The following is a 27,940-nucleotide window of genomic DNA, read 5'->3' as shown; positions in this document are numbered from 1 at the left end:
CCAGTGGCCGGCTAAAGATCATTGCAATTCCAGAATCGAGCCCGAAATATACCCCTCTCCTGCGGCGCCTATTGCAGCCATGTGGTTGGAGGACGAAACAACGAGGCTGTGTCTCCCACCACCTGGATAAACAGTTATCAGCCTCGAAGAGATAACACACTATGTATTCAGTATTCACTACGGCCAGGGTCTCCACGAAGCTTAGTCTCGAGGCCAAATGCGCCCCAGAACCCGTGACGCTTTCACAATAGCGATAATTTGCGCTCTTCCGCTCGAGGCCGATGCCGTCGAAGCGCTTTTCGACGAAACATATGACCGACTCTGCAAGTACTATGGAAAGCAGCAGGGAGATGCAAATTGGTACGTTAACGGACGAGTTGGCAAGCACAATGTCGTGCTCTGCTATATGCCCGGAATGGGCAAAATTAGCGCAGCGAGTGTCGCCTCGAGCCTGAAAATAAGCTACATGAGCGTTCAACTTGCTCTGGTGGTTGGTATATGCGGAGGCGCTCCGAAAACTTCGAAGAGCCAGGATATCTTTCTCGGTGACGTTGTCGTCAGTGACAGTCTCGTTACATACGAATTCGGTGGAGAGCACTCGGTCCATGACAGGCCTGGAAGGCCCAATCGCGAGATTCGAACCCTACTTGGTCGCTTGGGAACACCCTCTGCTCGGGCTGGTTTTCAGTCCCAGTTGTTACAATATATTGAGGTTCTCAACCACACCGACAAAAGGTGGAACCACCCTGGCATTGAAGATGTCCTTTTTGAAAGTTCTCATCTTCACAAACATCGCGAGCATGGCCCTGATCTAGATTGCTGCTGCTTGAAAGGTAGCTCGCTAGATGAAATCTGCGAAGATGCCTTGGAAAGTGATTGTAATTCTCTCGGCTGTGGCAAGGGCACTGTAATGCGTATTCGCAACCCTTCTGAAGCGAACAAGGTTTCTATTCATGTTGGGCCAGTCGCCTCCGCCAATACAGTAATGAAGTCTGGCAAGCACCGTGATAATATCATCAAAAGAGACAAGGTCATTGGCTTCGAGATGGAGGGAGCAGGGGTGTGGGAATGTCTGCCATCGCTCATAATCAAAGGTGTGTGTGATTATGCGGATAGCCACAAGAACAAGTTATGGCAAGCCTACGCTGCAGCGACTGCCGCCTCCACCGCAAAGGCTTTCTTAGAACACTGGACGCCTCATTCGCAAAAAAGTGAGTAAACTGAGGAGCTCCTGGTTGTGCTTCGTACTTACTGACTGTCTCGTTCCATAGGCCTTTTGGACACCAGTAATACTCACCACTTCATGGTCCCGTTTACACGAAAACCATGCTTTTTGGGCCGCACAGATGAGGTCGAACATTTATGGAGCTTACTTACAGCATCGGAAGGACCAAGGCGACTCGCTATTACTGGATTAGGAGGCATCAGTAAGACGCAATTAGCGCTGGAGCTGGCCTATCTTATGCACGAATATGATGCTGAATGCTCAGTATTCTGGATACCAAGCACCAGTGACGAAGCTATCGAGCAAGCTTGTATAGCCATTGCGCAACAGCTGGGGATCCAGTATACCAAGCCAGATGAGGTGAAGGAACGACTCAAAGAATACCTATGCCAGGCGAGCGAGGAGTGGGTATTGATCTTCGATGGCGCCGATGACATGGATATGTGGATGAACGGCAACGGTACAACTGCGCCTCTCAGGGATTTCCTTCCCTCCAATAGACGCGGCCGCATCATCTACACTACTCGCAATCGCAAATTGGCCGTGAAGCTTACATCGCGTGATGTGATACATGTACGCGAGCTTGACGAACGGGCGGACGTGGAACTTCTGGAAAAGTCCTTGATCCAACAAAATCTAGTTGAAGATAAAGATGCCGCGACCTATCTCGTCAAACAGTTAGCCTTCCTTCCACAGGCTATTACACAAGCCGCCGCGTATATGAACGAAAATGAGATAGGAGTATATGACTATCTGATGCTTCTCCATGAGCAGGAAGAAGACGTTGTGGAGCTTCTGAGTGAAGATTTGCAGGCCGATGGGCGCTACGAGACTTCCGTCAATCCAATAGTCCTGACTTGGTTTGCCTCGTTTCGTCAAATCGAGAGGCTCGATCCGCTTGCTTCCGAGTACCTCTCTCTATTGGCCTGTCTCGGCCAGCAAAGTATACCGGAATCGTTTCTTCCACGACCAATGTCGAGAAGAAAGATGGTTGAAGCCCTTGGGCTTCTAAAAGCCTATTCATTCATTACTATCCGACCAAGTGATAAGTGCATAAACATGCATCGTCTGGTGCATCTAGCAGCTCGGCAGTGGTTGAGGGGTCAGGACCGCATGGAACTTTACACGCACAAGGCAGCAGAGCGGCTGGGTGAGGTTCTGAATGATGACGATATCAACGAGAAACATCGGAGACTATACGTACAACATGCTGAATTCCTACTCCATGAACTTCATGTTATGGCAGTCCACGCGCAGTGGAACATACGTGTCAGCTCGGGTGGTGATAAGAGTGGAGCAGAGGAAGAGGGACTGCTTTTGCAGGGGACGAATACATTGTCCCATAGCCTGGAGCCATGAGATCCGAGATGCATGTAGCATACGGATGGTACTGTATTAGCATAGCCAAAGCCAGCAAACTGGCGAAATCGGAAAGAGAATGGGGCATGACATAGATACTGGGAACGGTACCGTACAATTAACGGCATCCGAGGACTCCAAGCAATGTCGGGAAGATTGTCCAATAGAAGAATAGAATGGGACAGAAGTATGAGCAAAAGAAGAGAAAGAAAAGGATATCAATGTGAGTATTATTATTCAAGATTAAAGCCACCATAATAAACACACAACGCCTTGCTAGCACCTTCCATGCAGTAATGCATCACCACTGATTTTTGGCCCTCCTTGACAACCTTGGCCATCTGCTTGACGTCCGATGTCCGAGGAAGATACAGAACCATGTGTTCTGTAAACATAGAGTACTCTTTGTAGAGCTTCGCTAGTGAGTATGGCTCCATAGTACTCAGGTTAAACACCGTGTCGGAGCGATACCCGGGGCCTATAACGGATCAGCTGGCTTCCAAGAAACCTAAAGGGTGTAAGGGGAAACTATGGGCACATACCACCCCATGGCGGACTTGCAAACAAGACACTGTACGGCGCCAGATCCTTCAGCTGATTCTTAATAATCTCAAAACAATCACCCTCAAACCAGGTGATCTTGTCCGCCACGCCGTAAATCTTGGCGTTGTGTTTAGCGCACTGCAGGACAGCGGGATTCTTCTCGATAGCGTAGACGCGCTTCCATCTACCGGACAGCGCGAAAGCGATGGAGTTGCCGCCCGCGCCGGCGAATGCATCAACCAGGATGCTGCGTCCTGCGGGGGCGGACTGGGCCATGTGTTCTGCGATTTTGCTGCATTAACGTATTAGTTGCCTAGAGCTCCTGTTAATGGACGAGAGAACACGCACTTTGCCACTGGCTCAGGTGTTACCCCAAACCAGGCATCATCTGTCAGCCAGACCCCCTCATCGTACTTAGAGAAGATCTTGTAGCGTTGCGCCCAGTAACTGTTCCGCGGTGTTAGTCGATTTCGGTTCCGCAACGTATGGACGGGGAATAATGGTATTACTTTTGAATATCCCACGGCACCTCGCCAAGATCATTATAATGATGTACCTCCTCCGGAGGAACCTCCACGGTAGGGTCTCGAGCCATGATCGCAGTATAAATGGAAGTTGATTAAGGACTGAAGCTAAAGGCGGAGCGCAATCGCATCGCGACGATTATCAGCCATTGCGATAAGCGATAACCGGTGTTTGCAATGTTTGCAGCGCCGGGCAGCTCTCCACGTTGCGCATCTGGCTTTCCTCCGCACTGCCCAATGCTCCCATCCTCTCTCTCCACAAACATATACCCCCCTCCCTCGCAGCAGACATGTTCGGGGCTCTTAATCGGTTTATTGGCTTGGATGCTGAGCCTACCCGACAGGCGCGGGCTCAAAGCACTAGCGACAACTCCTTTGGGTTCCAGGTCCTCCGCAACAAGGATGCGGAGCTCCCTCTGGAGCCGTGGTTCGATTTCATTGTCGGAATTAATGGGCGGTTAATAGTGAGTAGACTTGACTCCTCAGACAGGGCTGTCTCTATGCGCGGGCTGGACTAACTACCTTATCAGGAGGACCCCGACCCCAACCTCTTCGCTACGGAAGTGCGCAACTGCGCCGGATCCAGCGTGACCTTTGAAATCTGGAGCGCCAAGGTACAAACACACCCAATAACGTCCTTTACGATATGCTAATACCATCATGAAGGGTCAAAAAACACACACCGTCTCCATCCCTGTCCCCGCATCCAACCCCGATCTGGGCCTGGCGCTCCAACTGGCCCCCCTCTCCTCCACCCAAAACATCTGGCACGTCCTCTCGATTCCATCTCCACTCAGCCCCGCCTACCGCGCAGGTCTCCTTCCACACTCCGACTACATCATCGGCACTCCGAGCGGGACATTACGCGGAGAATCAGCACTTGGGGAGCTCGTCGAAGACCATCTGAACCGCACACTAGTCTTATGGGTATACAACAGCGAGTTTGACGTGGTGCGCGAGGTCGAGCTGGTGCCGACACGGGGTTGGGGAGGGGAAGGAGCGCTAGGTGCGGAATTGGGTTTCGGAGCACTACATCGGTTGCCGGTTGGGCTGGGCGAGGAAGTCGAGGGACCCGGCGAGGTGGTCTTCGAGACGCGGGACGACGGCTCATCCGCGCCAGTAGTGGAAGCTCTGGGCCAGGGTCCCCCGCCATCTGGGCATTTCCTTGTCCCGGCGAATATGACCTCTCCTCCGCCGTTGTCGGGACCTCCGAGGAATCTGGCGGCGTCGCCCGCTAGTCACTCGTCTGCGGGTCGTCGGCATAAGACGCGTCATACCGGGTCAGCTGCGGCAGTATCGTTTGATGACTACTTTGCGGAGGGCGAGCAGAAGAGCAAGGAGCAGGACTTTGCGCCGTCCCGCAGGGGAACGCCGCTACCGCCTCCGCCCAAGGCTGGGGTGCGGTCACCGCCTAGCTCGGGCAGTCCGGCGCCAGCGGCTGCCCAGTAGACTAGGGTTAAGAGATCAATTGTGTACAGTAGTCATGAAACTCGGTTATTATGGTGGCCTAATAGGTCTTGTTATTCATTGTTTCCCAGTAACTAGGCCATTATTGCACTTCTGCATCACGGAAGCGATATTTAGTCTATTTTTACGTTCCGATCAAGGCGTGACTTGGCGCCGCTTTAGGCTCACTGACAGGCCTGGGGCAATGGGGTAAGCATTACTAATTATGCATGAAGGCAAGAGGACGGGAATTTCTAAATGCTAGTGGATAAGCATCTCCCTGCTTGGGGGGAAGGGGGGGACACGGAGCCGGTCCTTGGTTTCTTGATGTCATGCCTACTAGTAGTACTAGTAGTCAGCTGTCGTGAGTCGACCCCCAGCATTGGATATATGTATAACCCATTGGCCATCCTAGTAGTAACGAAAAGCTACTACAATGACTACCTGTTGAACTAGTTATAATTGGCGGCGTTCATCGCGACATTCAGTCACGGTGATCCACCTGTAGTCTTGCAGATTGGCCATAGAGAAAGGGTACCCGTTTAAACAGGCCCAGGCGTTAGCCCAACGCTTATGCGTGATCTATTGCCTCGAGCACACTAATCGCATCTTCATGGCCGTACTGCCGTGCAATCTCCAAGGCGCTTTGGCCATTTTTATCCAGTCGAAATAGCTCCACCCCCGGGGTGCCGGCCAGAATGGCAACAACACTCGCGTGGCCCCTCTTCGCCGCTATCCCTAGCGGGGTGTGCCCCAATATATCGCGCCGGTTGAGCTCGATGCCAGGACATGCGACCAACACCTTCACAACTCCTGCATGGCCATTGCAGGAGGCAATCCAAAGAGCAGTTCCGCGGGAATAGGATACAATCTCGGTATGATTCGCAGCCGCGCCGCTGTCGATCAGGATCCTGACAACGGCGTCATGTCCGTGCTCAGCGGCTGTCCACAGCGGTGTTGCGGCATTAGGATGTCCCATATTGACAGTCACTCGTCCAGTAGCTACTAGAGCTTGAACGATATCGCTGTGACCATTCGCTGCAGCCTTTGAGAGCGGCGTATATCCCGTATAATCGGGGCACTCCACATCAACCCCATGAGTGCTTGCCAGGATACTGACAACTTCAGTATGGCCATTGTTCACAGCGGCCCACAGCGGCGTTGTACCGTTATGGCCCTTGCTATTGAGATTCACCTGATCAGCGGAGACCAGGATCTGGACTACTTCCACGTGCCCCTTGGATGCCGCTACCCAGAGCGCTGTCCTGCCGTGACTGCCTGGGAAGTTCAGATCGACCCCTTCCGTATTAGCTAAAACCTTGACAACACCACTGTTGCCACAGTCCGCAGCCGCCCAGAGTGGTGTTACGCCTTGATGATCCCTCCGATTAAGAAGGACCCGACCGGTGGAGACGAGTATTGCCACTATCTCGTCATATCCTTCCTCAACAGCTCGCTGTAGAGGAGTCGTACCATCGTGGCTTTGCCGGTCGACGTCAGTTCTTGCGATGGCAACCAATAACCTGACGATACTATCGTTGCCGAGATGGATAGCTGCTTCCAACGGGGTGCCTGCTCCAACTCCGCTGTGGTTCGGGTCTAGATCCTCCATTGTTATCATAGCTTTAATGACGTCTTCGTGACCGTTCAATACCGCTTCCCACAGTGCCGAAAGGCCAGCTTTGTTGAGATGATTGATATTCACTCGGCCCGAGCTCCCCAGGTATTTGACAATGTCTGTATAGCCTTTCGAGGCAGCAACACAGAATGGCGTTTCCCCACGAGCGTCAGGTATGTCCAGGTCATAGTCCTGATGTCGGCAGACTGACTGGACGACCTCCAGGTGCCCATTTGCGGCTGCTAACCACAACGGCGTCTCCCCCTTTCTGTTAGCCATCGATGCCGCTTGGGAGCCCTTCTCCTTTAGCCGCGCGTATTCGAGAAGAAGATTAAAAATAATTGGAGGGCCCTTGACGCTGGCGGCAAGATGGAGGGCCGAGTCTCCGGATGGCGTCACAGCCAAGATGTCTGTGTGCGGGCCTGACAGAAACAGAGGTATTGCTTCCACAAAGTTGTGGAGCGTAGCTGTCATAAGGGGAGTATAGCCGTCAGAATCTGCTTGGTTCCGATTCACCCGGTCGCAAGCAAGAAAGCATTTGGTCAGCTCGACATCTTTTCGGATTATTGCAGACGTCAGATGTGTTTTTCCTGACGGGCCTACTGCATTCGGCATCACAACTTCACTCTTCAACAAGGACTCAATGACAGCGATATGTCTCCCATTGATGGCCCAAGATAGTGGTGACTGTCCGAAAAGGTCGTCGGTATGCCGAGCACCACGGGCGAGGAGCCAGTCAACAAGCGCCAGACTCCCGCGCTGACAGGCATGTGACAACGGTGTCTGTCCAGAGGAGTCGGGTTTGTCATAGCCATGGGTGTCTAATATGGTCATCAGGAGATTATTTAGGTGTGGCGTGTTGAGGTCAAGATACCAGACATGCTCTTGCCACCAGGCCACTGCATATTGGTAAAAGGCCCAGGGCACGGCGTCACTTGCCCTGGAGGCTTGCAGGCGTTGCAATAGACTATAACCGACATCCGTATCCTTACTCCTCTTCATTTTCAGCAGATTCAACGCAATTCCTTGGGATTGGCCACGAGAGGAAACTGCTGAATGGATCACTGCCGTTGTCACCGAGATAGAGCTGATTTTAGGTGTCTTAACCGCTGACAATTGCTTGTAGAAATTTTCGTAGCTCAGGTATGTCGCAATAGTCTCTGCCATGGTTTGATTTGCAGGCATCAAATCGCGATGGTTTTCACGGTGGTCACAAAGAAATGTTCTCACACTATGATGTACCATGCGAATACTCGAGTTTTCTTCATCTACAGTAAGTAGACCCCCACAACAAGCCAACGTGGAATGTATGTCATTGAGTATCCTTGCGGGGTCCCAGAAGGTCTTCCAGGGGATGACACTGAGGGCTTCTCTCATTTCCTCTGTGGTCAGTGGCCTGCACGCGGTCACAACCAGATCCAAAATCTTGGATTGATACGTGGTCCCGGAAAGGCTAGACCTTTCCAGTATCATCGTGTATAATGCTGAAAGATCTCTAGGCAAACTGGCAATGGCCTCTCGTATATCTGCGTCTGTCCTCTCAAGACACAGAGCTTCTATCTGCAGAGCCACCCACAGGAACATGCCCTCCGCTCCTTGGGAGAGGCTATCTCGAACGTCGAGGACAAGGGCAGGGTCGTTTATTACGAGCTTCCCAGATTCAAGACATCTCTCTAGTTCGGCGTTGATGAAGGCATCGATGTCAGATTTGTTAGCTGTCACGGGCCAACATCGCTGATTTTGAAGCTGTTTGAGTTCATGCAGAGAATCCGCCGGCTCCGGCCTGACAGACACGCACAATGCAAGCTTGATTGATTTTTGGATCTCCTGTAGAGAAGCCAAGATAACTTGTCGTACATTTCCGTCGCAATGCATTAGGCCATCAAGTACGAAAAGGGCCTCGAAGTGCGGCGGTAGCAGATGTCTTATTAAGGTTAGAATTCCGTCAACCTCGAGGGATTGTCTGTCTCCCAGGACATCCCGTGCGGAGTCGAGATCGCATTCTGACTGCAGCAGCTGTCGCGCTAGAGAGCCTATAACTGTTTTCGGCGTTAAGCTCTGCGTCGAATCGTGTTGGCAGAAGAAGTACGCCACCACTGCTTTCCTTTCCGAGTCCAAGTTCAAGTCATCCACCATATTGGCGAGAATCACGGATTTTCCCGATCCTAGCTTGCCTGTACATACGAGTGTACGCGACTGCAGCCCTTCAGAACCTCGTGGGGCCTTCCACTGCTTGTAGACCATTGAGGTCTCCAAGAGAGTGGTAGCACCGAGCTTGCGGATCCGCTTCCATTCCTGTTCGTAGTCGTAGGTGGAGCACGCATCCAGTACGCGCTGGCGCGCTCTAAGCCTCCTTGCGTGGGATTGAGATTCAAAGCGTCTCGCGACCCGAGATCTAAACCATGAATTGTCTTCGGCCACCAGGGATAGTTGCTGAACCATCTGTAGGTTCACTTCTTCTTTGATGGCAGTAGCCCAGATCTCCAGGTCAGATTGGTAGCCTTTCAGAGCAGACGTGAACGTAGAAACCCACTGGCCTATAGCCGTCTTCCGACTCAGTTTCATAGCGTGATGGCACAATTGCACGACAACAATGAAATATTCCAGCATTGATGTTCTGAGACGTTGCGATGTAGGATAGACGGCGCCCATTAGTTGATAGCGAGGTGCAGAGCGGCCCACGGCCATGAGCATGGACGATAGTTGTTCAAAGTAGGTCGAGTACTTGACAATGGACTGAAGACCCTATCAGAGAGGCTTTCCACCGACCGACATACATGCTGCAGAATACTTACCAGAAGCGACATTCGTACTACAGCCCAGATGCCACAGGCTAGGAGGCTCTGCGATGCGCCCAGAACGATGTCCCCGAGTGCAGCGAACTCCTGTACCGCCTGAAGAATGCTCGTGAGCCGTGAGCCGAAACATTGTCCTCGAAGGCCAGCCGATCGGTTGATTTCTGCAGTCAATTGCATCACATCTCGGACACTTGGAGGGAAGCCAGGGGCTTGGTATGACCGCAGCGTCGCCTTCTCCCGCGATGAGCAATCGGCTTGGAATTCGGAGATAGCCTGCCCCAGACGAACTTCGGGTTTCAGTCTCGCAGCTTTGGTGAGAGCGGTGGTCATCGTGGACCCGAGCTGCGGAACAAGTAGCAATACATCGACCACTTCAGGGGAGATGAAAAGGATGCAGAATCAGAAAAGGGAGGAAACAACAACACAGTGACAAGGCTGTGGTGTGTGTGTGGGGGGGAGATGAAGAAGGAAGGCAGTGCTTTGTGCCGCCACTAACAATGGCCAATCACAACACATCCCGGCTGTTCATCATGGGAATAGCAAGTACTACTAGGGTTAAGTAGTAGTAAGTAAGTAAGTACTAGTCGAGAAGATGTTGGGTACGATCAATTGATGATAAGTAATCCCCTCGATGAATGGAGAATAGAAGAAGAGTACTAGTAGTAAGTAAGTATGTGGATCGAAAGATGTTAAGCCTTAAGAATGCTTGTTCTTCGATTGGCCAAACCACCGCTGCTCCAACTATCGCAACCCTGATCCTGTATAAGCCAGTAATTGGGCTCCCCTGGGAAATAAAAAAAAAATAGTGATCTGGACAAAGGAAATACTTATCAGGTACTAAGATCTGACCCATCCCAATCCAGAAACCACACCAGGATTCCCACCAGGCAACCCTTAGTGCTGACACGCTTTCCTTTGAGTTTGTTAATTTTACCGCCTCTGATTCATGCACATATAAGTAACTAGCTCAGCTGTCATTGTCGCTGACACTTTCCGGAACCACCGTTGTGTCTCACTATTGCATTCTCCTTTCCCCCTGCAGCTCCCTAACGCCGTCAGCCCGGTCGGCAATGGCGGAGATGAGCCTGCGCACCGCCCTGGCCATCTTGGCCGGAATCTATCTCCTCTACAAACTTCTCTCCTTTATCCGCTTCTACATCATCGGTCGTCGCAGCGGCTATCCCCTAGTTGTGACCCCTTTGTTTACGCGCCATTCACTCTGGCAGATCGTGGGTCCAACGTTCCAAGTACAGCTGAAGCGCTATCTTCCCACATGGCTCTACGAACATCTGGATATCCACATCCACGGCTGGGAGTTTCGTCACAAGAATGCTATGCATCGTCGTTATGGCAAGATTTTTGCCATTGTCTCGCCTGATGAGTGCTCTTTATGGTAGTCCATCGACCCTGGTACATTTGTTTTGACATCGTTCTGACCCCTTCAAGGATCGCCGACCCGACCGTCGGCGCAACCGTCTTGCAGCGACGCAAGGATTTCGACCAGCCCGACGTCGTAGCCAAATTTATGGGCTTTTTCGGACCAACTCTAATTCAATCCAATGGTGAAGACTGGACCCGCCAGAGGCGCATCATCGCTCCCCAGCTCAACGAAGCCATCATGGGTGAGGTGTGGGAAGAGGCCTGTCGCCAGTCCCGTGCTATGCTTGAGTATCTCCTGCAGAATCCTGGCGGCGAGACCTTGACCGGCCTTCGCAGTATCGCCATCAACGTTCTCGGCCAAGCTGGGTACGGACAGAACCAGCCATGGTCACCTGACTTTGTCGAGACTCTGGGGCAGGACTGGCAGGACGCCAGAGTATCGTACTTTAAGACGATTGCTATGGTCACGGACCGGTTCGTGCAGGCGGTGTTGATCCCAAACTCGCTGAAAGTGATGCCATTCATGCCCGAGGGGATTCGTCAACTGGGTCGCCAGATGTTAAAGGTGCCGGAATATGTCAGAGAGATTTTGGGCGAGGAGCGAAACACTAAATCGAGTGAGGTGTCTAAGAAGCGCCACAATCTGCTAGATATGTTGGTGCGATATGCGCAACATGGAACGGAGAGCTCTGCGAAGCTGTTTCTGTCAGAGGCAGAAATCAGCGGCAATCTTTTTCTCTTTACCGCCGCTGGCTTCGACACGACAGCCAACACAATGGGATACGCTGTGATGTTCCTCGCACAGTATCCCCAGTGGCAGGACTGGGTGCGGGAGGAGTTGTCGCAGTTGGACGCCGATGTTTCGTCTTGGGGATACGATGTGTTTTCTCAATGCCCACGAGTGCTGGCTGTCATGGTACGTGGTCACTAAAAAGCAAAAAGGAATGACTGCTAACCCTGTCAGTATGAAACCCTCCGTCTCTTCACACCTGTCCTCCACTCCACACGCTGCGTGATCACAACGCAGCAGGTCGCCGATGCTGACGGCACACACGTGCTGACGCCCCCGATGGACGTGTTTGTCTCGCAGCAGAGCATCCACCGGGACCCGAATGTTTGGGGAGCGGACGTGGATGAGTTCCGGCCCACGCGGTGGATCGACGACGCCGGTCAAGTGGTGACCCCGGCCAAGGGCACATTTATCCCCTGGTCCGGAGGGCCCAGAATATGTCCGGGCATGAAGATGTCGGAGGTGGAATTTGTGGGGACGATGGCGACCCTATTCCGGCATGCGCGGTGCGAGCCGATGCAGGAAGGAAAACTGCAGCAGCAGATGGAGGACTCGATATCAAAGTTGACGCTGCAGGTGAGGGAGCTCCGGGAGGTACAGTTGCGGTGGGTGCCAGCTTGGTAACCTTGACAAATGAATATGTCGATACCTAGTTACCAGTAAGCCAATCCACCACAAACAATTAATCATACCCTAAACGAATAAGATCGATAAGATAGCAATCACCCACCATTCCATCCTCTTCACGGGTTCGGCCTTATGTCTCTAGACGAGCATGGACCAATCAAACGCCCGCGCATCCCGAATACTCGCAAACTCCCCCTCAAAACATACTAGTCTCTTTGACTCTCTCTCTCCCATCTTCATCCACCATCACCACCGTAAGCTCAATCCGGTGCACCGGTCCTGACAAGACCCTGATCAACCATTGATAAAATTCCGATGTCTGTAGCTTAAACCACCTCCACCAACCATCCCCCCTTCCCAGTAGCAAAAACACCATGGGATAAATATCAGCCCATCATCCCCTCACCCAACCACCCATCCAGACCCATCAACAGCATCAACCCACACACACATAAGAAAATGTCCCCTCCCCACCTTCCCACTACCATCACCACACTCACATCCATCCTCACCACCCTCCTCCTCCTCACCTCCTTCTCCCTAACAACCTACACCCTAACGACCTACCTCCACCTCGCGCACACCGCAACATCCCTCGTGCCGAAGGTCATCATCCACGACACCGCCATCATCGCCACAACATCCTACCATATCTTCACGACGATCCTGACCTGCCTGACATTTATCACGATCTACTTCCTCTTCCCTAGATTCATCTTCGCAAAGTCAAACGCCAACAACAATCACCCCTCATGGATCCAAAAAGCACTGATATCCCTCGCAACCCTCCTCCTCACGACAAGTCTCCTCGCCTTCACGGTCATCCTGGCTACCAGAAAGATGTCCTTTGGGGACGTGGGCCCGCGTGTTACTGTCTATTTAGATGAGAGTTTGGGTGAGGAGAGTCTGGTTTATAGGGATGATGGGAGGGGGGTTGCGGGTGTTGTTTTGGGGTGGGTGGGTTGGTTGGTTTGGTGCAGCGGTTTTGTAAGTTTACGATTCTTGAGATTTCGGATAGTTGGTTGAGTAAGTTATTATTGGCTAATGTGAATGTTGGTTTAGGTGTGGTTTGATGATGGTTGGAGGGAAGAAGGATGAGCAGAAGGGAGATGGTGATGGGAAGTGGGTGGAGAAGGGGGAGGTGGAGGAGAGTAGTAGGGCGGAGAGTGTGTAGGTGTGTTTGGTGGATGTTAGGGATTTTGATGGATGAGGTTGTGTGGGTGTGGTATGATACTTTTATGAAGTGATGGGTTATGAGTGATGATGATGTTTATGTCTCACTGGGACTGTATGATGGTATCAAAATATATTATGTCGATCAATAACTATAGCACTACTAGTATACTAAGCTGTTTCTTGGCATATTGTTCGGTTATAGCACTACTACTAATACTAGTACTAAATCGAGCATAAGTATCTAACGCTGCACTCGGTAAATATCACTCATAATACTGACTTTGATATGAAATAAGGAACAATGAATGTAGTGCAGTGTAAACAGTGCTTTACCTTACTCTGTCTCCTAAAACTGCATAGTAAACGCTCATTCGTCTACTTAAAATACATATGCAAGAACTAGATCAAATCAACCCATTCTAAAACACTGACGCAGTGGCCAATTTAATGACCCTTGCTCACCACCTCCTCCAACTTCTTCCGCACATCTCCGATCTTCTCCTCCATCATGGCCCGCGCCATACCGCTGTGCGCAATCCCCGTGTACCACAGGTGCTCAGCCTTCTCGCGCACCTGCAGATGCGTGTCCGCCACAGCCGGCACCTGCTTCTCGTACTCCCAGACCAGATCCGACACGTTGCGCATGGTCACGGGCAGCAGGGTCCAGGCAGCCACGGTACCGAAGGCCAGCGGGGACGCCGTGCGCAGGAGGATACCGCGGTTCCGCGACACGATGGAACCGGCCATGGCAGCCACAACGACGTAGACTCCGCCGGGGAGCAGGCGTTCGCCGGACTCGGGCGACGGGGCCAGGGAGGCGACGGTGTTGGCGAAGGCGTTCTCGATGTGCAGGGCACGCGACAGGAAGTTGTTGAACTTGGTCTCGACGGCCAGGGAGTTCTCGTACAGGAAGAGACGGGCCTGACGGACCTGAGCGGTCAGGATGTCGGTGGGAGTAGGGGAAGAGGGAGAGGAGAAGGGAGTGGACACCGGAGCTGCCGGGGTGGTGGTGGTCGGGGCCGGAGAGACGACGGGCTTGGAGACGGCCGGGATCTCGGTCGGGAAGTCATCGTAGATGGGTTTTTTCTGGACGCAGTATCAAGTCAGAAGCGGATTCGAGCGAAAGCAAGCAGAGATATTCCGAGCACGTACAGCATCGCGAGGCTCCTCTGCAAAAGCCGTCTGCCGGGGGTAGAGGGCGATACCGCCAGCCAGAAGGGTGGCCGCGATGGGGGCCACAGCCCGCTGGAAGGAGTTAGCGGGAACTTCAAGTTGCAGACGGAAGAAACAGGAGCTGAGGGATTTACCTGCTTCAGCATTGGCCGGAAAGACATGATGGGGGAGGCCAATGGAGGGAAGAAGTGAGGGAGGGAGGTGGAAGAGAGAGAGGCTAAGTTGGAGGTTCAAGATGGAATGACGGCCTGAGGTCGGCCGCCAAGCCTTTTTTTTCGTGAGTTTGGCGGCTTTGCGGCTCGAGCCTCCGTCATCGTCCGCTTCTCTTTCTCTCCTCCCTCTTTCTCTTAACTTTCCCCTCACTCTCCTTTTAATCTTCCACCACCGTCTCGTGTGGTTTAATTCTACCATTATTTATTCTACTCATGGTATAATCTCCATGTCGACTTCCTTTCCCGTTGTCTCCCCCTGAACGCCATCATGGGAGCTCCTCTGCTGCTCCCACTCCGGCGTCGGCCGTGGACTTGCAGGACCTGTCTGCTGCAGGCCCGTCGCTCGCTCGAGACGGCCGCCTCGCCGGCGACTCATCGCACAGCCTTCGATTACCTTCCGAGTAAGAACGATGCCCAAAAGAAGTCCGATGACGACACCCTGCGCCGCGTCTTCGACTCGCAGCCGTTTTGGCGCGAATTCAGCCAGCGCAGTGCTGCCCACCTCAAACCTACCGGTCTGGTCCAAAATCAGTACCTGACCAGTCCCGATGGTTTCCGCGTCTTTGCGACCACCACCCTGCAGAAGTGCCAGGCCATCGTGGCCAAGGTGCTGGCCGGTACAACGTTGGAGGATTACCGGAGTATGGCCCGCGATCTCGACCGCCTCAGCGACTTGTTGTGTCGAGTCATCGACCTATCGGACTTTATCCGAGTCATCCATCCTGATCCGCGCGTGCAGGAGGCCGCGACGCAGGCGTACGCCCTCATGTTCGAGTACATGAACGTCTTGAATACGACTACCGGTCTCAACGACCAGCTGAAGAAGGCCGCCGCCAATCCCGAGGTTACGGCCCGTTGGTCCGACGAGGAGAAGATCGTCGCCCAGATCCTCATCAAGGACTTTTCCAACTCGGCCATTCACATGCCCCCGCATGCCCGACAGCGTTTCGTCAACCTGTCCAATGATATCAGCCAACTGGGAAATACTTTTGTCAACGCCGCCGAGCCGGCCAAGTCGCACGTGACCGTGAGCGCCAACAGCCTGCGCGGCCTCGACCCCATCCTCGTGCAGCAGATCAAGCGGTGGAACAGGACGGCCTCTGTGCCCAGCATGGGCCTGATTCCGCGCCTGGCGCTGCGGTCCGTCCACGACGAGGGCGTGCGGCGGGAGGTCTACTTGGCTACACGCACGTCGAGCGCCCGCCAGATCCAGCGGCTCGAGCAGCTGCTGGCCAAGCGCGCCGAGCTGGCTCAGCTCTCGGGCTACGACAGCTTCGCCCACATGACGCTGAGCGACAAGATGGCCAAGTCCCCTGAGGCTGTGTCTAACTTTTTGACCTCGCTGGTGGGCAGTAACCGACCCTACGTGCAGGAGGAGCTGGCGCAGCTGCAGAGCATGAAGGGATCCGCTGGTCGGTTGCAACCATGGGATCACGCCTACTATGTCCATCAACGGGTACTGCAGTACTCGCAGTCGCGCCGGTCGCGGGAGCTCAGTGCGGTGCCCGAGTTCTTCTCCCTGGGCACGGTCATGCAGGGACTCTCTCGGCTGTTCGATCGACTCTACGGCGTTCGGCTGGTGCCCCAGGAAACGGCTGCCGGGGAGACCTGGAACTCGGATGTGCGCCGACTGGACGTGGTCGATGAGGCGGACCGCCACATTGCTGTCATCTACTGTGACCTGTTCTCCCGCCCCAACAAGCACCCCAACCCGGCCCACTACACGCTGCGGTGTGCACGTGAGATCTCCGCGGAGGAGGTGGCCGAGTGCGCCACGACGATGGATGCTTCCGCCCACCCCAACGATGGCATGGCCACGGCCGTTGATCGCGACGCCAAGACGCTCCGCCAGCTGCCGACGATCGCGCTGGTGTGCGACTTCCCGGAACCGCCTGCGACAGGAACGGGCCGCCCGTCCCTGCTCAGCGAGCACAGCGTGCGTACCCTGTTCCACGAAATGGGACACGCGCTGCACTCGATTCTGGGACAGACGCGGCTGCAGTCCATCTCGGGAACGAGATGCGCGACCGACTTTGCCGAGCTGCCGTCGGTGCTGATGGAACGGTTTGCGACGGCACCCGAAGTGCTCGCACTGTACGCCCGTCACTGGGAGACGGATGCTCCTCTTTCGGAGAGCATGATGCAGCACATGGAGAAGGACCGCACGGCGCACGGGTCTATCTACGGCGCGATGGAGAACGAGTCGCAGATCCTGATGGCGCTGGTCGACCAGGCATACCACTCCCTCCCTGCCGGCCAGGCCGCCTCCATCGACAGCACGGCAGTCTTCCACCAGGTCTCTGCGGAGCACTGCACCCTCCCCGATCCGGCCGATACTAAGCCCCCGACCTCGTGGCAGGGCTTCTTCGGCCACCTGCACGGCTACGGCGCCACCTACTACAGCTACATCTTCGACCGGGCGATCGCCAACAAGCTGTGGGAGGACGTGTTCCAGCAGGGCAAGGCGGCGGTGGATCGCCGGGCCGGTGAGCGGTACAAGAATGAAGTGCTGCGCTGGGGCGGTGGCCGCAACGGCTGGAACTGCGTGGCGGGCGTGCTGGGCAGCGCCCATCCCGCCAACGCGGATGGCCGACTCGTCGAAGGCGGCGACGAAGCCATGCGTGAGGTGGGTCGCTGGGGACTGGGACGCGATGGTGTCTCTGAGTAATTTCATTGGTCATGTGTATGTATATTATTCAGATACAAGTGACATAGGCAATAGATATCCCTGTAATGATATTTCAGCAATTCGCAACCTACTTTATCTTCACCGCACGATACACTCAATACAATGGTATGCCACGCGAGCCTAATCTACAATATGCCGGTAAGTATGCCGCCGTGGCACAAACGCAGCGCCAGTACTACCTTGATCGCACCGTTAATGCTTTCTGCATGTGAGATGCATACTCTGCACCCACCCCCATAAAGGAGTGGAGGGGAGGGGAGGCGGGATGAAACCTACCAAGACAAACTGCAGCATGCCAGCCCCTGCGATTGGCGGAATAGAAAGCAAGGTGGTGCTGCTGACTTTCTATTAAGGTATATGATAACCCGGTTTTTGCCCTTGATTTAGGCATCTGTTCTTATCCCTGTCGGGAGATCAACCAGTCTAGACTCTTATTGACTCCCTTCTAACCCTAGCCACTGAGAATACTGTAGTGCTGCTATGCTAATATTGGCGACTATCGCGAGGTGAATTAAAACCCTTGATGCTTGGCTAGGATACATGATTGCTTTGTTTGCTTGGTGGCTGACCTGAATGACTGGGTCTGACTCCTTGGATGAAATCCAAACTACTACCATATTATCTTTCTTTATCCCTTGATAACTTCTTTCTTCTTTCTTCCTTTTTCTTTCTTTCTCTTCTTCGTACCCTCACCATAACACATAGCGATTCTCTCAACCAACTAATCAATCATATTGATACATTCATACTATCAATCACAATGGCAACCGTCACCTTCAAAGACGACCTCCCCAACACCACCACCACAACCCCAAAGAACAAAACAACCACCCTCCGCCGCTGGCTCACCTTCTCAACCTCAACCTCATCATCCCATCGTCGCTCCTCCTCCCCACGCCCAAAACCAACCCGCAGACCTACCCCAAAACCCACCATTAACACCACCACCAACACATCAACATCAACAACAACCCGTCTCTACAGAAGAGTAACCCTCCCGCGCCGCTCCTCCAAATCCAAAACCAAGACGAGAACAATCCATCCTGATGACGATACACATACACATACCCCTACGTCGCTACTTACATCCATAAACACCACCATAAACACCCCAAATACTGGCACGCCCACAGCCCCCACAACAACAATAACAAGAGATACTACGAATCCAATCACACCCCCACCCACCAGCCCTACCTGCCCCTCAAGCACGAACAACAAAATCCGCTCCCGCTCTCCCCTCTCCCCCCTCTCACCCCTAAGTCTCAACTTCAGCACACTATTCAACCTATCCCCGCGGTCGAAAACCATCGAGGAATCCTCGTCATCGACATATTCATCCTCGGTATCGGAGATACATATCCCCCCGCCGACTGTCTCGCATGAGCAGCTGACGAGTTCGTATGCGGAGTATTGTGAGGCGTTTACGGAGGGGCGGACGGAGGAGAGTTTCCTGTATCAGGAGGAAGAGAAGGAGGAAGATGGAAATAAGGGTGTTCGGCCGGTAAAGGAGATTGTGATTAAGGAGGAGACAGGGTGTTGTTTGGAGGAGAGGTGTTTGCGGGAAAAGGGAGGAGGAGGAGGAGGGGGACAATGTGTGGTGGATACAAAGGAGGGAGAGGGAAAGGGAACTGGGGATGGTGATAGGGCTATTCCGTGCAGTGATGATCAGAGGGAGATTCTACATTGGATGCGGGAGTCGGATGAGGAGGAGCAGGATAGTGGCAGCAATGCTGAAGATGTACCGCTGCGGGTGTCTCCCCCCGCGAGGATCCTCACGCCGGCTCGATATGAACAGTCGCGTCGGGCGGCGAGACAACCTCAGCATGGGAAGCAGCAGGAGCACCACGAGGATCAGCGACATGCGTGGTGGACTGCACTCCGGGTGGGGTGGACGCGCATGCGCCGCCGAACCAGCAAGGCTGCCAACCCCGACTACAATTAGACTAATTCCACGCTGCACTGCATAAGACAAGAATCAATCAATAAATTCGTGCAACGTCGCTAGCCCAATGGGATCCCCAGAAATGGCCGCAAGGGATGTCGATGCACCCGTCGGTTGCAATCACAAGAAACGCGCACACAGGGGTATCCCGAGCATCTTATTACATACAGCCTATGCCGATACAACAAAGGAAAAATGCCGCGACAAAGGAAATCTTCGTCCCCTCTATTCATAGCCTCCCCACTGGTCATGCAACATTCCTTCACGAGGATCCCTCGTCCGCACCCTGCTCCGACGAACTGCTCGCCTTCTCCGGCTGCGGCGTCGTAGACTGGCTGGGTGGGTTAGGCGTGGCCCGGCGCGACATTTCCGCCAGTTCGCCTAGGATTCTAAGACATAGTCAGTAATCGAAGCCCTCCACACATGCCAGAAGGAGGGGTCTTACCGTCGGTGTTCGTCATACCAGTCATCGTTGGACGTCCGGATGTGCTTAAGCTGTTCCTGAATGCTTGCCATCTACCAAAACCATGCCAGTCAGTAACCATGCCGGGTCAGGGAACGGGCCGTTGTCAGGTAAAGGGATGAAAGCGGGGAAGTCCTGTGGTAGAGGACGAAGTTAAACGGGGCAGTCCCACCGTTCCCTGGATGGATGAGCCAAGATCCTCACCTTCCGCGGCCTCCTCCTTCTCGCTCGCCCAGCGGCTACCCTCCAGCCCGACCGATCCGCCCTGCGTATCCTTCTCGGCCTTCAATGCCGCCACTTCGGCCTCCAATTCGCGCACCCGCTTGCGGTTGGCCGCAATCGACGAGTCCACCTCGCCCAGCTGGTTGAGGAGGGACATGTTCTTGTCAATCTGGCTGTTCAGATCGCGCTCGCCTTGCTCCAACTTCTCCTCCATGGCCCGGTTCTCCGTCTTGCACGCCTGGAGTTCACTCGACAGGGTCTCGTGCTGGCTCTTCAGGTTGGACAATTCGTCCTTGGACGCGGCAAGTTGTTGCAGGACGGCTTCCAGCTCCGACTTGGCGCTCTCCGAAGCAGCAAGGGACTGCTCGAGCTCCGCCACCCGGCTGCTCACGGCCTGGTGTTGCTGCTCCAACTCGTTCTTCTCCGTAAGGATGGAAGAGAGATCGGCGTTGTGCTTGCCCGCGAGCTCCTTGGATTCCGCAGCAGACTGCTCGGCTTCGTTCAGCTTCTTCTCCAAATCAGCAATGGTCAGCTTCAGACTCTCAAGGACCGAAACATCCTGAGCGGCGGCGTGAGCTTCGGCCAGCTGGGCGTGGACCTCCGCAAGGGCGGCGTCGTGACTCTTCTGAAGCTCCTCGATCTTGGCCTGGTTGGTGGCCTCCAGATCAGCCCGAAGGCCGGAAAGCTTCTCATCCTGAATGGTTAGGAGCTGTTCGATCGCTTTGCTGTGCTCAGCATCAGTTTCAGCGGACCGAGACGTCTGGAGGGATTGCAGTTCAGCCTGGAACTGGGCCTTGGCCTCTTCATGCTGCTGCTGAAGCTCGGCAACCTCCTTAGCACGGGTCTCGGTATGCTCCGCGATCTCCTGGGCATGGCGCTGAAGAGCGGACCGGAGCTCGGCCTCAAGAGACTCGATATGCTCAGCGTGCTTGGACTCCATGTCACGAAGGGTGGACATGGACGCCTCATACTTGGCCTGCAGCTCGCTAAGCGCCTGCTCGTGGGAACCGCTGGCATTGGTCTTGACATTCTCGAGTGCGACGGCGTGCTCGGCCTTCAGGGACTCGAGCGCCTGTGCGTGCTGCTCGGCAACAACAGCGGCTTCCTTGAACTTCTCCTCCAGCTCCCGGCCGGCAACGGCGGCCTTCTCTTCCAAAGTCTTGAGCTGGCTTTCCTGCTCAGCATCCTTGGCCTTGGTCTTGTCCTCGAAGGCATCCAGGCTCTGCTGCAGCGCCTCCGCCTGCCCTTGCTTGCTCTGGATCTCGTCCTGTAGAGACTTGATCTCGCCCTGTCCGGTGGAGAGCTGGGACTCCAGAGCACCGACCTTCTCCTTGAGGGACTCGATCTCCTGGATGGCAACGTCCTGAGCAGAGCTGTTGCCGTTCTCGAGAGCTTGACGGGCCTCCGCAAGGTTTTGCTCGGTAGCCTCCAGTCTCTGGTTCAGAGCATGCATCTCGGCTTGGTGGGCGGCATCAAGCTCGGCAATCAGCTCCTCCTTGTCCTCGGCAGCAGCAGACTCGGCCTCCTCGAGCTTCGCACGGAGTTCCTCGAGTTGCTGGGAGTGAGAGGTTCCAGCGGACTCAGCGGCCTCCTTCGCAGCGGCAAGTTCCTGCGCGTGAGCTGCAGCGGCAACAGCCAACGCCTCCTCATGGGCAGCCTTCAACTGGGCAATGGCGGCCTCGTGAGATGCTTCCAGCTCCTTGACCTTATCGCCAAGCCCGTTCTCAGCAGCAGCGGAAAGTGCCTGTTCGTGACTAGCCTTGAGATCCGCGATCGTGGCCTCGTGAGCGGCTTCAAGCTCCTTCTGCTTCTCGCCAACCTTGCTCTCGATCGCCGCAGTCAGGGCCTGTTCATGTTCAGCCTTGAGTTGGGCAATGGCAGCCTCGTGAGTGCCTTCCAACTCCTTGACCTTGTCGCCCAGTCCACTTTCAGCGGCCGCAGAGAGAGCTTGCTCATGAGTGGCTTTGAGTTCCGCAATGGCAGCCTCATGAGCAGCTTCAAGCTCCTTGACTTTGTCGCCAACCTTGCCCTCAACAGCGGCGGCCAGGGCCTCCTCATGTTCGGCCTTGAGCTGAGCAACGGCGGCCTCATGAGCGGCCTCCAGCTCCTTGGTCTTCTCTGCGATCTGGGCTTCCGCATCCTGGCGGCCCTGCTCCAGTTCCACGTGCGCCTTCTCCAACGCGTCCTTGAGGTCGGCAATCTCCTGGTCTTTCTCGGCCATGCGGGCGGCCGTCTCCTCGTTGCCTTCGCTGGTCGCAGAACCCGCAGCGGCAAGCTGGCTTTCGAGCGATGTCACCTTCTCCTCCAGGGCTAGAATGGCATGCTTGGCAGCCTCCTCGGCGGCCCGAATCTCTTGCTGCTTGGCTTGGTCCAGCCGGTCCATTTCCATGTGCAGGTTTTCGACCACCTGGTCACGTCCATTGAGCTCGCGCTGGAGATCTTCCAGTTTCGCAAGGGTCTTGTCCAGGTTGGCACTCGCTTCGGTCAGCTGGCCTTTCTGCAGGTCAAGCTCGGCCTTCAAAGAGTCGACTTGCTCGGCATATCCGGCAGCTGCTGCCTTCTGCTCGGCAAGATCCTTCTCCAGCGCTTCCAGTTGCGCTTGGTGCGACTGCTTCAGTTCCTCCAGGGCCGCAGCAGTCTGGTCATCACCCTGAGCCGCAGCGGACTTGGCGGCGTCATCCAACTCCTGGACCGACTTCTCCTCCAGCTCCTTGTGCTTCGCCTCGACATCTTCCAACTGGGCACGCAACGCCTGCAGCTGCTCCTGATGGACAGCGGTCAGCTGTTCGATTTCGGCGGTATGCTGCTCACGGAGCGCCTTGGTGGCCTCATCGACATTCTCGGAGGAATCGTTCGGCGCGAGAGACAGCTCGGTCAGTTTGAGGTTGACAGCGTCCAAATCCGCCTTCAGGCTAGTCACCGTGGCTTCGCTCTCGGCCAGCTTGGTCTGAAGTGACTGCAACTTCTCCGAGTCTTCCTCGGCACCCTTGGGGGCGGTGCTCAACCTCTTGGAGGCGGTCGTCGCTGGCCTCGTCACCGTAGACGTGGGTCTGGTGGTGGTCCGAGTAGTGGCGGAGGAGGAAGTAGTCGGACGAGAAGTCGAGGTGGTGGTAGCCGGCTTGGTCAGGGGCCGCACCGTGGAGGCCGTGCTAGGGCGAGTGGTAGATGTTCTCTTCTCCGCCGTAGTCGAGCCCGCAATGCTGGAACGTCGGTCCAGAGTGGAAGTAGTGGACTTGACGGGTGCTCTCGTGGCCGAGGTACCAACCAGCGACATGCGCTTGGCGGCGGTGCTGGAGATGCCACGCTTCTCATCTCCGGAGCTGGCCACCGACCGGTGGGACTTTTCGTCTGCGGAACTGCTGACGGAGGCGCGCGACCGATGGCCGGCTGTGGTGGTGGTGGTAGAGCTCAGGGGCTTGCGGACCGTGGTGGTAGTCGCGGGCCGGGTCGGAGGCCTGTTCAGGGTGCTGCCGTTGGTCGCGGCGGAGCGTGTGGTCGAAGTTGTAGTTCTGGAAGGCCCGGACATGGAAGTGGGACGCTTGGTGGTGGTGGTGGTCGATCCGGACAAGGGACGCCTAGTGCTGGTCGTGGAGGAGGGACTTTTCTTGACCGGAGAGGCCTTGACGTTCTCCTTGTCCTTGGAGACATCCGGGCTCGTGACGGGCTCCTCGCTGCCCGAGAGGATGGTCGAATCGACCGGAGTCGCAGGGGGCGCGATCTCCGGCTCCACCTCCGCAGGAGCAACTGGGGTGACAGGTTCCTCTGTGGACGCCATGCTGTGGAGAAGGAGTTCGTCTAAGATTGGTGTGTAGGAGGAAGGAAGGTTCGCAGCGTTTGGCGTGGTTTAAACTTAACGAGGCGGTCTAACGAATTGGGAGCGTCCACGTTAGTTGATCCGACTAGCAGAAGCAAAGACGTATGCAAGATCCCCAAGATGGAGGGGGCGGGGAAGCGTTGGTGCGAGATCAATAGATATTGGAATGACGCAACCAAAAGAAAGAGCAACAGGTAAAGCGGGCAAGACGATGTAAAGAAGGTCTCCTGGGGAGGAAAAAAAAGCACTTTTCAGAAAGTTGGCCTCGTGGAGGGAAGCTGCGACGGAATAGCCGAGGCGGGTCTCCTTTTTTTCTGGCAACTCCGCAGACCACAGCGCAACGGAGAGGATCACGCAACACAGGACTGTTGGGGAGTCTCAATGGCAGAGGAAAGTGCAGAGGATAATTGCAGGCAGCTTGGGGGGTGGACGACAAAGGTAGAGAGGGTTTGAGGGGGAGCAAAGAGGCACGGTGGCATGGTTCTTGCAGGGCCCCGGAAGGCGTGCAGATCAAAACAGTTGGGGTCCGTAGTAGTAGTAGTAGTAGTCAACTCACCAGGAACTGCCGGGAGGGAACCAGAAAACCAACAACGGGCGGGATTAGAAAAGGGGGTTAGCGGGGAGAGGAGGTGGATTAAAGAATTACAAAATGTTAAATAAACAAGAAAAAGAAGCAGGTAGGGAAACAAATACAGAGAGGTAAGAGAGTAAGAAAGACACAAGAAGATGGGGAGGAGAGAGAGAAAAAGAAGAGGAAAGAGGAAGAGGAGAAAGGGGAGTAAGTTTAGTGTCTCTAGTAAATTTTGGGAGGGAAAAGGGTAGGGAATAGTCGAACCGGAGGAGAGGGAGAGAGGGGGGAAAGGCGGAAAGAAGGGAAAGAATGGAGAAACCTCACCTCATTGGCCTCAGGCATGGAATGGGCGGTCAGTCAGGAGGTCAACTGATCTATTGCCTGTCACCTCAATATTATTCCCACTCACTATCCTCACTATCTCTGGTCTAGCGATCTACCATCGATTGTTCGTCTCGCGTCCAGACCACTGCGCTCCTTGTCACTACCAACTACTACTGCTGCTGCTGCTGCTGCTGGCTACGGTTGGCGTCTCCCAGCTAGGTTGATCCCATGGTTGCCATTGCTGGGGCCTCCGCGTGTTGTCCCCCCCTAAACCGGCCGTAGAATAAACAATGCCCGTTGTTGGTTCCATGGTTCCGTCCACGTAGACTGACAATCACATCCCAATTTTATTCACGCAATAAGAGTACCCTGGCAAGGAATCGCTAAGACAGTAATAACTATTACTAAAACGGGGGAAAACCAACAACACACCCGGGGTATATGACACGACTGCGCTCAAAACTATCATTACCGCAGCCAAGATAAATATATTTTCATCATCAATCCACCACCTTCAACAACCACCCCCAATCCCAGTGGTCTTCTCCCCTCCGCGCCATTTCCCGGATTTGCGGGAGCATTTGGTGATACAGTCTTTCGCTTTGTTTACGCACTTCTCTCTCCCCGCGTTGACCGATGCCATCGTGGTAGAACTCACAGATTCGATGGTAGCGGTCCGGACCTAGACGCATCTTGTGAGCATGTCGCGCTGCGCCTTCCTTCCTGTCCAAGCGGACGAGCTTGAAACTTACCCTGGAATCGTTGCAAACCCTCGACAAGAGCGTAGCCATCTTCATCTGTCCAAGCCTGTCCCGGAGTGGTCGGCTTCGTCGGCTTGGACTGGCCCTGCTTAGCAGTTTTTGTCGGCGCCTTCGCATGCCTATCAACCTCCACATCTTTCCGTCGGTGGCCCTTTTGCAGGCGCCCGTTTTCAAGCGATTCAAGGAGTCGCTTCAGGGGCAGACGCAAGCCCGGGCTGACGGCCCGGCACGCCACATATTTCCCCCGAACAAGACCGCCGATCTGATTGCATCGCCCTAGCAGTACTCTCATGGCATGCTGAAAATGGCCGTATGCTTCCGGGAAGAGTCGATGATCCACGTAGTAGGCTTCAAAACAGACGAGAACAAGCCGCACTAACAGCGGGAAGATTTGGATCTCGAATTCTTCCACCAATGTCCCACCTCCCACCTCATCCCCTTGAGTCGAAAGCGTGTAAGCCTTCTCCAGGTGACGGCGTCCTTGTTTGTCAACCGCGTCAAGCGTCGCGCTGCAGTTGCGCACGTCATACTCTGGCGGTCCAATATCAGACGCCAGGTACTCGATAATACCTTTGTAGACCTGGATTAGGGAAGATATTTTATGCTTTAGAGGCTCAAAATCAAAATCAACTTTGTCGTCATTGGAAGCTATGTTCCGAGGGCACATGCTCTGGACAAGCTTTTTCCAATTGGAGCCCTGGCCGTCAAGTTCAGAGGCTTCCTTGAACCACGCGCTATCTTCCGGGCGTTCAGCCCCATGACTCTGCTGATCCGGGTTCTCTTGGGTAGGCCCGTCCTGGGTGGCAGACCTGGCTATGGCTCCCTGGGAAGCAAATTCCGTAGCATGTTGTTCCCCACGGTGGTTAGCGTCACGGGAGGGCTGGGGATTATCGGCGGGACTCTCTCTGGGAACAAAGGAGCTGGTCTGCTGACGAGCAGTGGACGTTGGGTGTTCGGGCTGTATGTTATTTTCTCCGGCCGTACCCTGTGAGCTCGTAGTCGAGTGTCTCCGTTTCGTGGATTGCCGTGGTGGGTCTGAGGACCGCGGACTTGCTTCCGCAGAATGATGCTGAAGGTCATCCTCGGATGAGCTAGGTTCAGGCGAAGGCACCGATGATGAGGATGCCTCTGATGGTTGGTATGGTGGGTCTTCGTCCTGTGTGGTGCCGACAGTATTGGCTTCTTGGTTTGGTGTTCGCGTTTCATTATCCCTCGATGGTTCACCCGCTTGGTGGTCCACCGTTTTTGAGATATTAGATGATAAAGGCGTTGCTGTACTTATCTCAACCGCAATTGTGGAAAATCGCTGTGTCGATGAAGCATCACTGCGGCTGGAGTCTCGCCTATCGGCCGGCTGTTCGGGTGCATCTCTCCACGAATTGTTGCTCGTATCTTCATTTGATTCTACCAATCTTGGTTCTGAAGCTATGTCGCTGCCAGACAGTGTCTTGGGTTTACGACCAGGAGTCTTCTGGCTGGAAGATGGTGATGGGGTAGGCTGGCCGGTAGACTGCTGGGCGTCTCCATCATTATTTGAAAAAAGTTCCACTTCTGATGCCAAATCTTCGCCATCAAGCATCTCTTCGTCACTCTTGGACGATATATGATCGCCTTCATTATCACGTTCAGCGTCGCTTAACGAGTAATCTTCGGCTGGAGTCTCAGCACTTGGGCGTGGGGAAATTACATGAGTGTCATCCCCGAAACCCTCTTCTGCCTTTCCTAAAGACTGCACCTCACCTGGCTCATCTGACTGATCGCCAGACTCGTGCTCGGATTCTGGGCTTTTGGGAGGCTGCAATATTTGATCGCTCCCATCCCGAGTGGATCCATCAGGCACGGGTCCCGAGAACCTTAATGACCGACGGGGAGTGACTTCGATCGGGTGGGCATGTCTTGGCCTTTGGGGGACAGTTTGAGAAACCGGACCAAATCCATCAATCATATCTGTAGCATCTCTCCTGACAGAGTACGTGAGCCGACGCGAGGGATGCGGGGTGGCGGGACCGGGTCGATTCGCCCGGGACGCAGTCCTCTGCGTGTTAGTATCCATGAGGCCATTCAAAAGGTCGACCGCCTGCAGGGTGGAATCGCGCTTCCTCCTCCGCTGCACAGGACGCGGCGAGTCCGACATATTGAACACCCATGAAATGCAGAGACAACAGCAAAGCAAATCAAAGCATACCAGCCCCCCTGGAAAATAATAATTGTCAAGCCCGTCGGAGATCAGGGACGGCGGCGAAGGAGCTGGTTGGTGGGAAGCTTGGATTGCGAAGTGCT

At 54.6% G+C, this 27,940-nt stretch overlaps 11 protein-coding genes across 11 annotated transcripts; 6 read left to right on the top strand and 5 right to left on the bottom strand.

The window, feature by feature from the left end:
• Positions 1–217: 217 nt before the first annotated feature.
• BO79DRAFT_262921 (kinesin light chain) lies at positions 218–2,584 on the top strand (the record flags this gene model as incomplete). The annotated part of the gene is made up of 2 exons (XM_025686618.1): positions 218–1,215; positions 1,288–2,584. 2 exons carry the CDS (start codon positions 218–220, stop codon positions 2,582–2,584), a joined length of 2,295 nt encoding a protein of 764 aa, XP_025541087.1.
• Positions 2,585–2,817: 233 nt separating this feature from the next.
• On the bottom strand, positions 2,818–3,730 carry BO79DRAFT_192678 (RNA methyltransferase; the record flags this gene model as incomplete). The annotated part of the gene is made up of 4 exons (XM_025680913.1): positions 3,637–3,730; positions 3,476–3,574; positions 3,127–3,419; positions 2,818–3,062 (listed from the first exon to the last, which is right to left on the bottom strand). Exons 1-4 carry the CDS (start codon positions 3,720–3,722, stop codon positions 2,818–2,820), a joined length of 723 nt encoding a protein of 240 aa, XP_025541086.1. The 5' UTR covers positions 3,723–3,730.
• A 211-nt stretch (positions 3,731–3,941) lies between these two features.
• Positions 3,942–5,132, top strand: BO79DRAFT_192676 (putative Golgi reassembly stacking protein; the record flags this gene model as incomplete). The annotated part of the gene is made up of 3 exons (XM_025680912.1): positions 3,942–4,115; positions 4,182–4,265; positions 4,318–5,132. The coding sequence occupies 3 exons, from the start codon at positions 3,942–3,944 to the stop codon at positions 5,098–5,100; spliced, it is 1,041 nt and encodes a 346-aa protein (XP_025541085.1). The 3' UTR covers positions 5,101–5,132.
• Positions 5,133–5,668: 536 nt separating this feature from the next.
• BO79DRAFT_236888 (NACHT domain protein) lies at positions 5,669–9,923 on the bottom strand (the record flags this gene model as incomplete). Its single annotated transcript, XM_025684631.1, has 15 exons — positions 9,511–9,923; positions 8,504–9,451; positions 8,175–8,461; positions 7,708–8,111; positions 7,651–7,662; positions 7,342–7,614; positions 6,880–7,269; positions 6,742–6,843; positions 6,663–6,696; positions 6,502–6,629; positions 6,350–6,468; positions 6,252–6,313; positions 6,185–6,212; positions 6,130–6,142; positions 5,669–6,099 (listed from the first exon to the last, which is right to left on the bottom strand). Exons 1-15 carry the CDS (start codon positions 9,841–9,843, stop codon positions 5,669–5,671), a joined length of 3,564 nt encoding a protein of 1,187 aa, XP_025541084.1. The 5' UTR covers positions 9,844–9,923.
• Positions 9,924–10,548: 625 nt separating this feature from the next.
• On the top strand, positions 10,549–12,307 carry BO79DRAFT_244601 (cytochrome P450; the record flags this gene model as incomplete). The annotated part of the gene is made up of 3 exons (XM_025685393.1): positions 10,549–10,906; positions 10,960–11,809; positions 11,858–12,307. Exons 1-3 carry the CDS (start codon positions 10,584–10,586, stop codon positions 12,305–12,307), a joined length of 1,623 nt encoding a protein of 540 aa, XP_025541083.1. The 5' UTR covers positions 10,549–10,583.
• Positions 12,308–12,769: 462 nt separating this feature from the next.
• BO79DRAFT_286672 (uncharacterized protein) lies at positions 12,770–13,484 on the top strand (the record flags this gene model as incomplete). The annotated part of the gene is made up of 2 exons (XM_025688493.1): positions 12,770–13,263; positions 13,373–13,484. The coding sequence occupies 2 exons, from the start codon at positions 12,770–12,772 to the stop codon at positions 13,482–13,484; spliced, it is 606 nt and encodes a 201-aa protein (XP_025541082.1).
• Positions 13,485–13,822: 338 nt separating this feature from the next.
• On the bottom strand, positions 13,823–14,852 carry BO79DRAFT_208472 (MICOS complex subunit MIC26/MIC27). Its single transcript, XM_025682408.1, has 3 exons — positions 14,794–14,852; positions 14,639–14,731; positions 13,823–14,572 (listed from the first exon to the last, which is right to left on the bottom strand). The coding sequence occupies exons 1-3, from the start codon at positions 14,818–14,820 to the stop codon at positions 13,931–13,933; spliced, it is 762 nt and encodes a 253-aa protein (XP_025541081.1). The 5' UTR covers positions 14,821–14,852; the 3' UTR covers positions 13,823–13,930.
• A 169-nt stretch (positions 14,853–15,021) lies between these two features.
• On the top strand, positions 15,022–17,772 carry BO79DRAFT_244598 (mitochondrial intermediate peptidase; the record flags this gene model as incomplete). Its single annotated transcript, XM_025685392.1, has 2 exons — positions 15,022–17,497; positions 17,617–17,772. Exons 1-2 carry the CDS (start codon positions 15,140–15,142, stop codon positions 17,770–17,772), a joined length of 2,514 nt encoding a protein of 837 aa, XP_025541080.1. The 5' UTR covers positions 15,022–15,139.
• Positions 17,773–18,260: 488 nt separating this feature from the next.
• Positions 18,261–19,740, top strand: BO79DRAFT_236884 (uncharacterized protein; the record flags this gene model as incomplete). Its single annotated transcript, XM_025684630.1, has 2 exons — positions 18,261–19,445; positions 19,537–19,740. Exons 1-2 carry the CDS (start codon positions 18,321–18,323, stop codon positions 19,738–19,740), a joined length of 1,329 nt encoding a protein of 442 aa, XP_025541079.1. The 5' UTR covers positions 18,261–18,320.
• On the bottom strand, positions 19,557–23,965 carry BO79DRAFT_192664 (M protein repeat protein; the record flags this gene model as incomplete). Its single annotated transcript, XM_025680911.1, has 3 exons — positions 19,557–19,894; positions 19,951–20,021; positions 20,141–23,965. The coding sequence occupies 3 exons, from the start codon at positions 23,963–23,965 to the stop codon at positions 19,768–19,770; spliced, it is 4,023 nt and encodes a 1,340-aa protein (XP_025541078.1). The 3' UTR covers positions 19,557–19,767.
• Positions 23,966–25,280: 1,315 nt separating this feature from the next.
• BO79DRAFT_286667 (uncharacterized protein) lies at positions 25,281–27,890 on the bottom strand. The gene is made up of 2 exons (XM_025688491.1): positions 25,652–27,890; positions 25,281–25,581 (listed from the first exon to the last, which is right to left on the bottom strand). The coding sequence occupies exons 1-2, from the start codon at positions 27,792–27,794 to the stop codon at positions 25,400–25,402; spliced, it is 2,325 nt and encodes a 774-aa protein (XP_025541077.1). The 5' UTR covers positions 27,795–27,890; the 3' UTR covers positions 25,281–25,399.
• Between the last annotated feature and the right edge of the window lie 50 nt (positions 27,891–27,940).

Source organism: Aspergillus costaricaensis, assembly GCF_003184835.1.
Source record: "Aspergillus costaricaensis CBS 115574 unplaced genomic scaffold BO79scaffold_11, whole genome shotgun sequence".
In the NCBI taxonomy this organism is placed as follows: domain Eukaryota; kingdom Fungi; phylum Ascomycota; class Eurotiomycetes; order Eurotiales; family Aspergillaceae; genus Aspergillus; species Aspergillus costaricensis.
Note: the sequence above shows the minus strand (reverse complement) of the source record. Positions and strands in the feature narration are given on the sequence as shown.